The sequence below is a fragment of the Mastomys coucha genome, unplaced genomic scaffold (assembly GCF_008632895.1).
Source record: "Mastomys coucha isolate ucsf_1 unplaced genomic scaffold, UCSF_Mcou_1 pScaffold23, whole genome shotgun sequence".
Taxonomy (NCBI): Eukaryota; Metazoa; Chordata; class Mammalia; order Rodentia; family Muridae; genus Mastomys; species Mastomys coucha.
Window position 1 is genome coordinate 114,242,110 of NW_022196906.1, and position 14,570 is coordinate 114,256,679.

The 14,570-nt window shown below is 46.7% G+C and overlaps 1 protein-coding gene across 5 annotated transcripts in view; it reads left to right on the top strand.

The window, feature by feature from the left end:
- Mobp (myelin associated oligodendrocyte basic protein) overlaps window positions 1-14,570 on the top strand; it is a 33,391-nt gene that overhangs the window by 12,083 nt on the left and 6,738 nt on the right. The window contains exons 3-5 of one of the 5 annotated variants that reach the window (XR_004111526.1): window positions 6,136-6,345; window positions 6,558-6,899; window positions 11,545-11,770. Coding sequence is in view for 4 of the 5 variants with exons in the window: in XM_031344076.1 (XP_031199936.1) it covers window positions 6,125-6,345; window positions 6,431-6,470; window positions 6,511-6,864 (615 nt within the window). In the remaining variant the exon portion in view is untranslated. Of the gene's footprint in view, window positions 1-5,971; window positions 6,347-6,430; window positions 6,471-6,510; window positions 7,734-11,544; window positions 11,771-14,570 lie in introns of those variants that run through there. The other 4 variants (XM_031344076.1, XM_031344079.1, XM_031344078.1 and 1 more) reach the window with 4 other exon arrangements.

Here is a 14,570-nt window from a genome sequence, read left to right on the forward strand (position 1 = left end):
TATGTATATGGGGATTTTGTCTGCATGTATGTCTTGTACCATGGACATGCCTGGTGCCTGCAGAGGTCAGAAGAGGCTACCAAGGGCCACAGAGCTGCAGTTACCAAGAGATGACTGTGAGCTACCACGTGGGTGCTGGGAATTGAATCCGGGTCCTCTGGAGGGGCAACCATGCTCTTAACCACTGAGCTATCTCTCCAGCCTGTGTCAGGAACCTTGTTGAACTTTCTCTGTCTCTCTCTTTCTCTCTTCCTATCTCTAATGTTTGTTTGTAGAGTTAAACAGCCTCAGAATATTTTTGGTATGCGTATTATGTGTACGTGTTCATGTGGGCATGTGTGTGCCTATGTGAGCATGTGTGCATGTGGGGGTTTGGAGGCCTGAGTCCAACCTCAAATCTTGTTTCTCAGGACAGTGTTCACATTGTTATTTGTGACAGAATCTTTCCTGTTTGCCTGGAATTCACTGATTGGGCTAGACCAACTGGCCAGCAAGCCCTGGGGTTCACCACTGCTGAGATTATAGACACATCACTACACTGTTTTTATTTATCTTCTAAAAATGTGGGTTCTAGGGGATTAACCTGAGATCATCAGTTCACAAGGCGAGTACTTCTCTGACTGAGTTTTTTTTTTTTAATTAAAACACTTGTACAGGATTTCAGGCAACACTGGAGACAGTGCTGGTCAGGGCTCCTTCCTCAACTTAGGAGCCATGCTTTTAAGACACCACATTCCTTTCCCAGTACAATGAGAGGTTGGCCACGAGTAGATGAGTTTCACTGAGCAATTTCTTTCTAATTTAAGCAATTTATGAATAATTATTTTGTGTATATATGATATGTGTGTGGGTCCGAGGGCAACCTCAGGTAGCGGTCTTCACATTCCACCCATTCTGAGACAGGGTCTCTTTCCTCTTCTCTGCTGTGTACCTCAGGCTAGCTGGCCCAGAGCGTCCTGGGACTCTCCTGTCTCCATTTCCCCCTTTGCTGTATAACACTGCTGGTTCTTGCCAGATCTGTGGGCTCCAGGATTGAACTCAGGGTCCTCAGGCTATATAGCGAGAGGGTGTTTTACCTGCTAAGCCATCACCCTGTCCCCAGTGGACGCTTCCTCAACACACCACTGGCCACATCTTCCCTTTCATCTCTTGACACAGTACATTATACTTGCAGGGCTTTCACATTTAAACTGTTCTGAAACTTAATTTAACTTTAGCTAACTTGTATCACAAAACACCTCGCCTACCAGACTGACAAAAACTTGAGAGCTTCTAGGCTGGAGAGATGGCTCCGTAGCTAAGAGCATCCGCTGTTCTACTGCAGGGCTCCAGTTTGATTCCTAGTGTGTCCACATTGTGGGCCACAGGTCTCTGTAACTCCAGTTTCAGGGAATCAGATGCCCTCTCCCGGTCTCTCCAGGCACTAGGCATGTACATGATGCACATACATATGTGCAGGCAAACAGCCATGTAAAATTTTAAAAAGAAATTCTTTATATTCATATATGTTTTATTATTCTGGTACTGCTTCTCTTGGTCATGGATATTGTGTCTTTTGATGTGGAGTAGGTTTTGATTGTTTTATTAATGTCAACTCATACTCATTGCACATACAAGCTTTCTTCATGAAGAATCTTTTCCTGATGTTGGTTTAGTGTGTCTTTGATAGGCACTGAGTTTTCTTGTGTGTGTATCTGCTTTTGAATTCTAGTTTTCTACTCTGAGGTTCCATTTGCCTAACTTGAGGCCATTGCTACACTACTTTATGTTAATTCGTTTTAATTAATTCATTTATTGTAAATATAGGGTCTTATGTGGGCTGAGCTGGACTGAACTCGTTATACAGTCAAGGATGACCTTAAGTTGATGACCCCATGCTTTCCTGTCCTGAGTGTTGGCATTATAGCATATCAGATTATCTTAAACTCTGGTTCTCAGGAATGCATCTCCACATATGGTATGAGGGTAGTTGTTACTGCTTTTAGACTTTAAAACATTTTTTCCTTTCACTTTTAATGTTTTTATTTATTTTTTGAGAAGTTCACACAATATATTTTGATTATATTCTTTCACTTCTCCCAACTCCTCCCCGCAGCCACCAGAAGCGTGAAGTCTCATTTGTGTTGGCCAGCGGCTCTGAGCATGAGGTCTGCTCTTGAGAATGCTCAATATACCCAATGCCACTTCCTGCTACTCCCTCTTGCAGCCACCAATCGCGAACAGCTTCCTGTTTGGGGGTGGGACTTTGTACGCTCGTTCCTTCCAGTTCTCCATCCTGGGATTCGGGATTTTCCACTCTTTCTGATTTCTGGCGTTTGCTCCTTTGTGAGTGCTGTGTGGCTCTTGCACTACCAGAGTGTCTCATCTGCTCTGTTGGTTCAGACTGAAGCTCTTTGTTTAAGGTCTTGGCACATTTAGTGAGAAGTGCAGGGCATTCATGACTTTACTTCCAGAAACCCTTGTTTCTTTATGGTGTAGATCTTTTCCATTACAGTTTTTAAAATTTATTCCTGTTATTATCTGTGCAGCTTTAAATTTTCCCCGTAGAAATTTCGACATTTTAGTTTTCTCTCTATTTCTAGGTATTTCAGGATTTTGTTGTTGTTGTGGAATATAATTTTTTCCAGTTATTTTTTTCCCTAATACTTCATCTCTCTAGGAGTTTGCATGCTTCCTCTGTCTTTAAATTTTCTTGAATTAGGTCGGAAGTCAGGCCACAAGGAGGGAGGAGGGATCCTTACTCATTAGTGGAAGGGAAAGTTCTGGAAAGACTCCGAAAGGAGCCTTCCTTTGAGCAGGGTCTCACTGAGGTGTGAGCTGTGTAGTTGTTGGTCGGGAAGGGAACAGGCAGAAGCTATGTGATGAAGCCCAAAAAGTGGAAATACTCCTATTTCTTGGGAGCTAGGGACAGGTAGATTGAGCTGGGTTCACCTTCTCTGTGGGTCTGAGCCATGACCCATGATAACTACCACACCCAGAAATAAATCATGATTACAGTTGGTGCACATAATGAGAACACAAAACTTTACAGTGTATGATGCTTCCCTCCTCTTGCTATGATAAAACCGTCTGACCAACAGCAACTTAAGGGAAGGAAAGGGTTATATTCAGTTTGCAAGTTGCAGGCAGGCTGTCATTGAAGGAAGTCATGGAAAGAGCTCACTCATGAAGCAGACACTATGGAGTACTGCTGGTCGATGGCATGGAGGAATGCTGGTCGACAGCTCCCTCTCAAGTTCATGCTACCCACATGCTTTCTCACATAGCCTAGGACCACGTGCCTAGGGAATGGTGCTACCCATAGTGGCTTTCCTATATAGTATCAGTCAACACCATCTCCCACAGACATGGCACAGGCATTCTGATCTGAGCAGCCCATCAGGTGAGATTCCCTTCTTAGGGACCCTAGCCTGTGTCGAGTTGGCAGTTGACAGTTGCGGCTAATTAGAACACTAGACAATTGCAACCTGTTTTCAGAAACATGCAATATTTTAAATCAAATATGGACAGTAGGCCAAGTTCAAAGACTTGGACATAAGGTCACTCTTCATAGCTGATGCATTAGAATGAGACATCAACTTAACAAAACGGTTTATTCACTTGGGTATTGACAATCGATTAAAAAAATTATTGATAAACTTAAGAATTTACCCATATTGAAAAGGAAGTGGAGCTGAAAAGCTGACATTGACCTTTGTGGTGTACAGCTGGAGTTGTGCTATCTGACACGGGATGCCTTCTAGTCAAACATAAACCAAAGCACACAGTATAGTAAGTCCATGTGGGAATTGTTGGACTGGGAAAAGCAAAACACAGACATGAAAGCAAAGAGCTCACTGGTGAAGAGAAAAAGTAGATATATAACTCAACGAGGTCCCTCAGAAGAGGCTAGGAGATGCTCGTTGGTTCAGGTGCTTCATTCATAAGACAGGGACCAGGGTTCAAGCCCCCAGAACACATATTAATGACAGGTAGTGTGGAGGCCCCCTATAATTCCATCTCTGGAAGGCAGAGGCAGGAGATCTCAGATCAAGCTGTCTAGAAACACCAGCTATCACCCGCAAGTTCTGGGTTTGACTGAGTGATCCTGCCTCAGTGAATAAAGGGGGAGAGAGTGGAGAAGGAGTCCCCATATCAGCCTTGGGCTTCTACATGTCTGTTCATGCACACATGCAAAACACACATGTGCACCCACACCACTCATGTAAAACTGTTGGAAGCTAGCTCATCATCCAGGGTAAACTGAGGAAAGCAGTGAGGTATGGTATCAGTGGTGAAAAGCTCGTGACTTTTGGCTATTTAATTCTTTCTTGCTAGTCTGAGGCCAAAAGGTGATGGCTTCTGGCAGTTAACTCCTGCTGAAAACAATAGGGGGTTAAGAAAAGAAACTTGGTTCCTTGGACTCTTTACTTTCTAACAGGGACAGCTTGCTGGCCAGGCAAGTGATCAGAGTTCATTAATTTGTGAGCCAGAGAGAAAGGAAAAGAAAGAAATCAGGCACACACACTGGATGAAGCAGAAAAGGGTTATATTACCACTTTATTTTTATTTATTTATTAAAGATTTATTTGTTTGTTTCATGTGAATACACTGTAGCTCTCTTCAGATACACCAGAAGAGAGCATTAGATTCCATTACGGATGGTTGTGAGCCACCATGTGGTTGCTGGGAATTGAACTCAGGACCTCTGGAAGAGCAGTCAGTGATTTTAACCTCTGAGCCACCTCTCCAGCTTCTTGCCACTTCATTTTTGTTCTTAATAATCTTTTGCTATGAGATAATCTTTTTCAACTTCCAGGTAGAACTGTTACAGAAAGTAATTGATTACATGGTTTTCTTTTCTTTTTCTTTCTTTCTTTCTTTCTTTCTTTCTTTCTTTCTTTCTTTCTTTTTTTTTTTTTGAGACAGGGTTTCTCTGTATACCCCTGGCTGTCCTGAAACTCACTCTGTAGACCAGGCTGGCCTCAAACTCAGAAATCTGCCAGCCTCTGCCTCCCACGTGCTGGGATTAAAGACCTGCGCCACCACTGCCCTGCTTACATGGTTTTCTAAACACTTTTACATTAAGAAGTTCAGAGCAAGTTTGAAGCAGTAGTTCCTGTCATAGGTCGATAAGGTTTAAGGAGTTACAGCAGAATTGTTTACATGTCTTTCCATTAAGACTACTACCTGACTAAACATTCATCATCTATTTTCTAGCCCCACAAGTTCATTAAAAGTTTAAAACAATAGTTTTTTTTTTTATGTCATAAGTTAGCAAGATTTAGTCAGGAGACAAGTCATCTGCCCTGTGACTTGTTATTTTGAAGTCTTGTATAGACTGACTAGTCAATCATTTATTTTCTGTCCTTGCACCTACGATAAATTGCCCATTCTCACTTTATGAGCTTTAGTGGCCTCATTTCTAACTTAGAAGGAATGTTTTCCTTGATCGTAAATGTGTTCCAAGCCTGTTTTCTTTTCCTAGTGCAATTAGCCTGTGACACATGAAGGTTTACAGAGCTCTATTTGCAGTTTTTATTCTACAGGGGGCATGGATTTACTTGTCTTAACCCAGGTCTATAAAATCATTATCAGGAATTATGAAGTCATCTAAACTGCATTATTACTTGAAAGTTCCTCTTCATATTGATTCTGCAGGAAATTGCTGAATAGGGTGGGCTGATGTCCGGGAACCATTAGGCTGTGTAATAGTGGCAGGGAAGGCAGATCAGCAGCGAGAAGCTGACCCTGGAATGAAGTCTCTTCCGACTTTGGCTCTCAGAGCGCACCAATCGCAGCCGTGCAAAACGGTGGGCCATCTCCAGGAAACTCAGTTGCTTGCCATAGCCTTTCCCACGTGGCTCTTGTCATAAAATCATGCACACACACACAGAGAGAGAGAGAGAGAGAGAGAGAGAGAGAGAGAGAGAGAGAGAGAGAGAGAGAGAGAGAGAGAGAGAGAGAGAGAGAGAGAGAGAGAGAGAGAAGCATTACTAAGCACCGGAGCTCTGCACCTTTGTTCTGCAGAGCAGTGTCACCGGTGGTCGCTGAGCAGAAGGGCTCCTCCCTCACATGCTGTATTCTCTCTCCCCTGCCCTCCCCTCCCCTCCCCTCCCCTTCCCTCCCTTCTTCTTCTTCATCAATGGTTTCCAGTGAGATGAGTCAGAAAATAGCCAAGGAGGGCCCCAGGCTCTCCAAGAACCAGAAGTTCTCGGAGCACTTCAGCATCCACTGTTGCCCACCCTTCACCTTCCTCAACTCCAAGCGTGAGATCGTGGACCGCAAGTACAGCATCTGCAAGAGCGGCTGCTTTTATCAGAAGAAGGAGGAGGACTGGATCTGCTGCGCCTGCCAGAAGACCAGGTGAGTGCGGGCTCTGGGCCAGGTCTACACCACATTCCCCCTGTTCCATCGTGACTGTCAGCTCCCTGTTAGGAAGGTTCTGGAGGGCGAGCAGAAGGCGGGTGGGAGGGCCGGGCTTTCCTGCTGTTTCCAGTTCAAGCCTGCATCCCTTGAGCAACGGTGGAGATCCCCAGGCTGCAGCCTCCTGCTTCTTTTGGCCCTCTCTGCACCAGCCGCCGTGCCACGTCCCCTCAGAGGCCCAAGCACCAGCCAGCTGCGTCCCCAGTGGTGGTCAGAGCGCCGCCAGCCAAGCCAAAGTCCCCTCTGATGCCAGCCAAGCCAAGGTCCCCTCCGAGGCCAGCCAAGCCAAGGTCCCCTTCAAGGACTGAGCGCCAGCCGCGTCCCCGCCCAGAGATCCGACCACCACCAGCCAAGCAGAAGCCCCCTCAGAAGTCTAAGCAGCCAGCACGCAGCAGCCCCCTCAGAGGGCCAGGCACCAGCCGCGGGGGGTCTCCCACCAGAGCTTCTAGGTTCTGGTAACACCATCTCTTGCCTTTTGTTCCCCCTAGCCTAAGGTCAGTAGCTGCTCTCCGCCAAGTACTAACACGGGGAATCGCTCCACAGTACCAAGCCTGTGTAATCTCCCTGCATTAAACCCCCTCTGTTTGAAAGACCTGGCGTGGCTTCTGTTTTTGCAGATGTTACTGGTCCCCACTTCAGATGGCTGTGTCTGTGCCAATCCACAGGACTGGAAGTCACTAATTTACCAGCGTAGTATTGACCACAGCGGCAGGCTGAGCGTATGAGCCTCCATAACCACCTTGGGCCTCAGAGAGGCTTAGTGGGAACTGACGCCTGTGAGAAATGAGTGGACCCGCTGTGGGAACTGATGCATGCGTGAAATGAGTGGACCCGCTGCTCTATTTGCTGACCCTCCTGAGGGATTTCACCTGATATCTGTTTGCTCAGTCAGCCACTCAGCAAACTTTACTGCCTTATAGATTGATAAGGTTCTTGATGCTGCACTGGGGAGATGAATATAAGTTGTGATTTCTGAGGATCAAGAAGAGACAAGCTGGCCCTGGTGTACAGAGTAATCATTCCAGTACTGCCATGTGCAGGGTGTTTATGCCACGGGAGCCCTAAATGGGGACTTTCCAGCTCTGCCATGGGAGCCTGAGGCTTCACAGCGAAGATTAGGTTGGAGTGGGCAAACTGGAGAGGGAGAGACAGAGAGGCACTTACCTACCTTTCTTAGGTAGACCAGTTTCCTTTTTTCTTTTTGAGATAGAGACTCACACTGTAGTTCAGGCTAGCCTGGATCTTACTCTAATCTAAGGTTGACTTCAAACTTCTAAAAACTCTACTGCTTTAAACTCCCACATGCTTGGATTAAAGGTGTGAACCGCCATGCTTGGTGGTGACTTCCTCCTCTTCCTCTTCCTCCTCTTCCTCTTCCTCCTCCCCCTCCTCCTCCTCTCCATCTTCCTCTTCCTCCTCTTCCTCCCTCTCCTCCCCCTCCTCCCTCTCCTCCCCCTTCTGTCCTTCCTTCACCACCTCCTCCTCTCTTCTTTATAGACTTTATTTTTTAGGTCCACAGTTTTAGGTCCACAGCAAACTGGAGGAAAAGACAGGAACTTCTATTCCCTGCCCTGCACACACAGAGGGCTTGTTTTACTCTTTCGGGATAGATCTGTGTGGTGTGTCAGGCAAGCACTAGTTGTCCCCGCCCCGCGCACGCACACACACACACACACACACACACACACACACACACACACACACGGTGAGCAGCATTTTACTCTTTGGAGGTAGATCTGTGTAGTGGGTCCGTCGTGAGCACTGGTCCACATCCTTTTCACTCTGCTGCTCAGCCCCTGCGTAGCTTTTGAGAACCCCCGTAAGAATCTCACGCATGATTCTGGGGTGTCCTCATTTTCAGACACAGCAAACAACCCTGACTTCAATCTCCCTAAATAAGTGACCACGTCCATCATCTGTGGCAGCTGCCATGATTCTGACAACCTAGATGAAAGTGTTGGTGAGACACGAGAACAAATGATTTACCCAGCTAAGGAACTAACTAACTGGGTGCTGCTCACTAGCCCTTAGGAGAGAGGTGAATCCAGGCTAAGTCCTTCCAAGGGACTGGAGTCAAAAGGGTGGCTCAGCTGGCTAACTTTTGATATGCAGGAGTGGCCAGAAGATGGAGGGGGCCGAGAACATTCATTTTGTACTGAAGAGGCAGTCCTTTGTAGAAGGCTAAGTGATGCCTCTGTGGGTGGCTGGGGTTCAAGCAGTAACTGGCATTTCTCAGTCACTCTTCGGGTATCAGCTAAGGCACTTCCGTGAGCTGTGCCCTATTTCCCTGGGAACATAGGACCAGCTTCCTAACAGCCTGCGCCTCTCATGCAGCTCTGAGTCCCACTCAATCCTCAAGCTCCCTTCTCAGAATCTCAGAGGTCCTAAGGTAATATACTAGAATAGATATTTAACCACTGCATCGTTTATTTCATTTATTGATCTGAGTATTTCAAATCAGAAGCATAGGAGACACATTAATGGGAGCAATTTACATTTGATCAGGGCAGCTAGCCAGACATCTAAAAAGGGTTAAAAAGGTTTTCTGAAGCTGACCCGATGTTAGATATGATGCTGTTCCTGAGGTATTGTGTTGGTGAATTAAACAATTCAGACAAAGGTCTTTTTTGGATCAATACTAATTCTTTAGGAAAGGTCCTCTCCCTGGATGGGGCTAGGCTTTCAGCATCACAGTGGAAAATAGAAGCATCTCTTTTTTGATGGGAGGTGGTCATGGCATGTCCGTCTGAGTTTACTTCTTTTTGTGTCTTTAAGATTCGGGGTTTAATGCCAGGATCCTAAGATTGTGGAGCTGCCACTGTAGGAGATCACCCTAAGAGATCAGCTCCACAGCCTGGAGAAATTAGGCCACGTAACTAAAAAAATACCTTTTCTCAACTTGAATTTCCACTGTTCCTTAGGACTGGTAAAACAAAAAGATAGTTTACCTTTGTATGTTGATCTTATCCATGGTGATTTTACCTACTCTAGCTTTTTTTTTTTTTTTTTTTTTTTTGGTGGAGTCTGGAATTTTATGCATCATATGCATGTCTTTCAGTAGAGACAGTTGTGCGTTTTCTGTTTCAACCCGTTTACCTATGTGTGCATGCTTTGAACTGCTATCTCGCTGAGAACACATTTTGAGATGTGGTTTAGTGGCTTCAGGGTCTATTGTCAAGCTAGAGGATGACCCCACATGTGCTTTAAAACACTCCCAGAAGCTCCAGTCGCTGCTAGCATCTCTATGGCAGCGATTGGCAACCATTAGATGCTGGCATCACCCTGGTGTTCCATGAGAAATATTCACTGGAGCCCTTGGACTCGCTTTATGTGATAAATTCAACTCTGCTGTGCACGTAGAGCCAGCGTGTTCTTGGAGGGAGCCTACACCCCCACAGTGATCTTCTGTGAATGAATTCAGGGCTTCGGCTCTCCAGGCTCACACAGTCCAGGGCCGTTTGTTTCTTCTGATCGGCTACGTAGGAAATCTTTGTAACTTCAAACTTTCAAAGCTCCTTTCAAAGAATGAGATCAGATGTAATCAAGAATGATTACAGATGAGTGATTCTCGTGGGCTACCATCCTTCAACCTTCCTGTTTTGCTTGGTCGGGACAAACTGTGTCAGATATCTCCTGGATGGAAACGAAGGATTCTTCTCTTGCATCTAAGGAGTGGCCATTATCATCAGTTTAGGGAGCTCTGCCATAGCCTTGTGCCACCTGACCTCACATGTCTTGCTGAGCAGGTGCTGCCCTCTGCTGGGCATGGATTCATGTACCCATGCGTCTTCCTTTCGGGCTCTGGCAATCTTACACTCACCTCTGTAGAGCCCAGCTCAGGGTTTGGCTGACATTGGTGACTGAATGAGTCCAAATAGTTTACCTCACAGTCTGACCCAGCAGAAGGTGGACGGCTATAGCATCGAGTTTGAGTCCAAGCTTTTCGATAAACCTGTGACCAGTGGGTGTCTGGGCCCACACTTAGTAGTACACTTATTAAATGTTGCTTATCTTTATCAATGTAGTTTATTCCCTATCAAATTAGGGACATGTCAACCTGGCCAGGACTTTATAGCAATGCCATATACGCAGTGTCATATACATCGATGTGTGCACGGTTATATTTGAGTCTGGTATCAGTCACTACTCTCACTGATGTGACAGGGCATCTGGGCGAGCATGTTAGGAAGGTTCATTTTGACTCACAGTTTGAAGGGACACGGTCCACCATGGTGTACTGGGAAGGACCTAAGACGTCGGGTCACGTGGCATCCACAATCAGGAAGTAGAGGCGAACACGGATGCTCAGCTCTCTCTCTCCTTCCTATTCAGTCCCCGGCCTCCAAACCACAGGCTGTTGCCCCTCACATTCCAGCTGAGACTTCTCTTCTCACTTAAACCTTTCTGGGAACTTGTCCACAAACACAGAGGTGTGTTCCCTGGGTGACCCTAAATCCAGACAAGTTGACAACGAAGAGCAAGAGAGAGCAAGCTGAGCACCAGCGCTCACCTCTCTGCTGCCAGAGTGTGGGTGCCACGGGACTGCCGCCTCAGGTTCTTGTCGCAAGCAACAAAACGTTTTTTGTTTCTGTTCTAGGAGCAGGGCATACTTATGCCATCTTTGTGTTCTTCTGGGTTCCTTACCACCAGTAACCAGAAAACCAAATATCATGATGCATGGGAACAGGGGAACTCAATATATATATATATATCCCCTTCCTAAGCTCAGTCCAGGAAAAAAGAAGCTGACATATCAGTTCTGCCCAGAGATTACAGGAACTGAGAAAACAGAGAGGGGAATTCTAAAGCTGGATTTCTGAGGAGAACAACAACATCACAAGTGGTTCACTCGGAGCTCAGAAATTAAAAGCCCTTCTTGTTCTCGTAGGACCTGAGTTCAGTTCCTAGCACCCACACAGTGGTTCACAACTCTCTGTAACTTCAGTTTTTAGCTCCCTCTTCTGGAATCTATGAGAATTGCATGGACACACACACACACACCACACACACCACACATACACACACAAAAATAAACACATTTTTAAAAAAGGTTCATGAGGTCACCATTGTATTGAATACTCTGCAGGAAGTGAACACCATTTACCAATTTGTGAATTTTTTTCTCTTCCTATAATTCAGATTGAGAAGGAGGAGCAGGTCAACCCCAAGGAAAAAGTGACCGAGAAGGGACTTCATGTGAATGGACAGCCTCTGCCTGTGGACTTCCTGCTTCCCCGCAACCCATCTGCCCTCAGACGAATTATCTGGCCTGGAGTATGACGCAGGAGTGGACACCTGCTGATGTAACAACCACAGATGCCCTCGGTCCCCATGGTGTGGGACCCTTAGGGCAGCCTGCCTGGAGGTGAGGAGGGGGCTCATGTCATACTGCAGCTATGGAGTCCTGGAAGGACCCCTTAGGCTCCAGAGCTCAGGGAATGTGTCTTTTGGTTTCGTCTGGAGCCCTTTTCTCTCTGGCAGGTGCACAGTTTCTCAGGGTCTTTGGCAAGGGTGACTGCAGAGCTAATCCACGTACATCCCTTCTCCTTCGTATTCCCCACTCTCCCGCTCTCCCTGCATCCGGTCAACAAGCCTGGCTCTTGATCTTTTTCTTTTTCTTCCCAGTTCTCTGCCTGGCCTCTCTTGTTCATATGCCATTTGCTTCCCATTTACCTCCTTAGTCAGCAGTAATCAGAGCCAAAGTCCACACTGATGAAGGCCCACATTATTTTTAGAGTAAGATACTTAAATGTGGTGATGTTATGTATAGAAGGGGATGGCATTAAATTCCCATGTCAACTGTAGGTAACTTGTGTCAGAAACAAAGGAAATGGAGGCATCCTCCTCCCTCCTCCTCACAGGCCCAGTCTCCAGGGTCACACAGGGCTTTATGAGAATCAGTCCCTTCCCCAGTCTGGAGGAGAACCACCCTCTAAAGCATTGCCTTTGATCTCGTCACCGGTCACCTGTGCAGTTAGTGCTCACCCGCACAGCCTCACCAGCACAGCTCTGACTGCTTTCAAATTCTATGATTTAGGAAGGTCATATGGCTTCAGTCCTGTCCCCGTTCCCATCACCTCCCTTGCGCCATTCTGGACCAGTCCCCATGCACACTTGTATCGCTCTAGAAAGAGTGCTGGGAGAATTTCTGTCTCCCAATCAAAATTCCTCAGATTCCTGGGAAAGGCAGAGCCGGATGCTCCAGTGCTTCCCCTGGCTGCCCTCCACATCTACGTCTGTGGTAAGGAGAGGTCAAGAAAAACAGGAAAGGAACTTGGCCTTCTAGAAAGGAAGGTAAAGTGTGTGTGTGTGTGTGTGTGTGTGTGTGTGTGTGTGTGTGTGTACATACGTGTATTTGAGTGTATGTGTGTTTGAGTTTTTGTGTGTGTGTGTGTGTGTGTGTGTGTGCGTGCATGTATGTGTGTGTGTGTTCTAGAGCTAGCAGCCCACCATTCCTTCCCTGAGTAGGAGGCCTTCCATGGTATGAAGGGGTCTCTGCTCACTGCATAGGGTTGGCTGAGCCTCCTCTCTCTGGTTTGCTTCCACGCTCTGTAGCCCCAGACTCCTGGGGAAGAATGGGCTTGAGCATGGGCTCTTGTTCTAGACCATAGGAGCCAACCCTCCCCCATGGTACTTGCTTGTACCCATCTGTACACTTGCTATTGGGCCAGATGGAAGCGCCTCGTACTGCCTTGTACTTGTGGACTGGTGTGTGGGTGTTGGCCTTGGGAGTAGCTTGGAGAGAATATTTGCCAGCTCTCGGTTTTCTCGCCCAAGTGCAAATGCTAGAGAACCCCTCCGAGTCCCAAGCTGATTTTTGTCTCCCTGAAGACCTCAACCTCAGAAGCTCATCATGAAAAGGCCACACTGGTATATGCGTCACTTCAGAGTCCTGGCCTAAACTCAGAGTCCAAATGCCTTCTCAGCAGGGACCACAGAGGTGATCTGCTTGGGTCCCTCTCTCTACTCAGCCCAGATGGGTGGGAGTGGACAGTGAAGGAGAGGACCTGGAGAAGATCCATCTCTATTCAGGCTCCGTCTGGGTCCACCCCACAACTTCAGCTTGTTTTGAGCCCAAATTTTGATAAGTTATAAACACAAAGAGTAGAGAAAGAGAGACACACACACCCACACACACACACACCCTTGTCATGCCTCATCCCTCCTAAATACTTTTCTCCTTAGGAGGCTGGTGGAAGGGAAAGAGGCCATGTCTCTATTCACAAGGAACCCAGGCTCAGGGCCTGGGAGATGGCTCAGTGGTTAGAAAATTCTTGCCTTGCAAGCATGAGGGCTAGAGCTCAGATCTGCATGACCCACACGGATGCTGAACAGGCCTGGCAGCGTACCTCTAAATCCAAACTTAGAAGCTGGAGACAGGAGACCCCAAAGCAAGCAAGACTGGCCATATTGGTGAGCTCTGGGACTGACTGGGAAACACTTCCTCAATGAATATGGTGGAAGATATAGGCTGACTCCCAAGGTCAAACTCCGGGACTTCATGCACACACACCCCTGCATGTTAGTGCACATACACTCACACACACACACATACACACACACACACACACACACGCACCACACACCACACACACACACACACACACACACACACACACACACACAGAGATGAGGGAAAGAGGAAACGAGAGTACCAGGCTCATGGTTCTTCTAGGATGGACGCATCCTGCCCAGGATTTAGAAGTCTTTCTCCACCCAGCAAGACCACACTATTTGTTCTTCTTGTTCTCTCTCTTGTACATGTGAGCTAATGTGGTGCTTCATCCACCATAGGGCTGCACGACTGCTCCTCAGAGCCTGTTGTGCTCTGGCCTACGGTTCCTACACAGGTGCCCTCAGCTCAAATATCTTCTCAGAGATTCTTCCACGGTCACCAGACTCCATCACTGTCTTCCAGAATTATCTGCTCACTTATTAATTGTTCAATTCTCGCCCCAATGCTTTGCCTAATGTAAATCCCATGGCTGCCCCCCTGATTTATCCTGTTTTCAGTTGTCTGGCACTAACAAGAACTCAATAAATACTTGCTGACTGAAAGAATGTTTATTTGTTTTTAAGAATAGTTTTTGTACTGGTTAGTTTTGTGTGTCAACTTGACACAGGCTGGAGTTATCACAAAAGGGAGCTTCAGTTGGGGAAGTGCC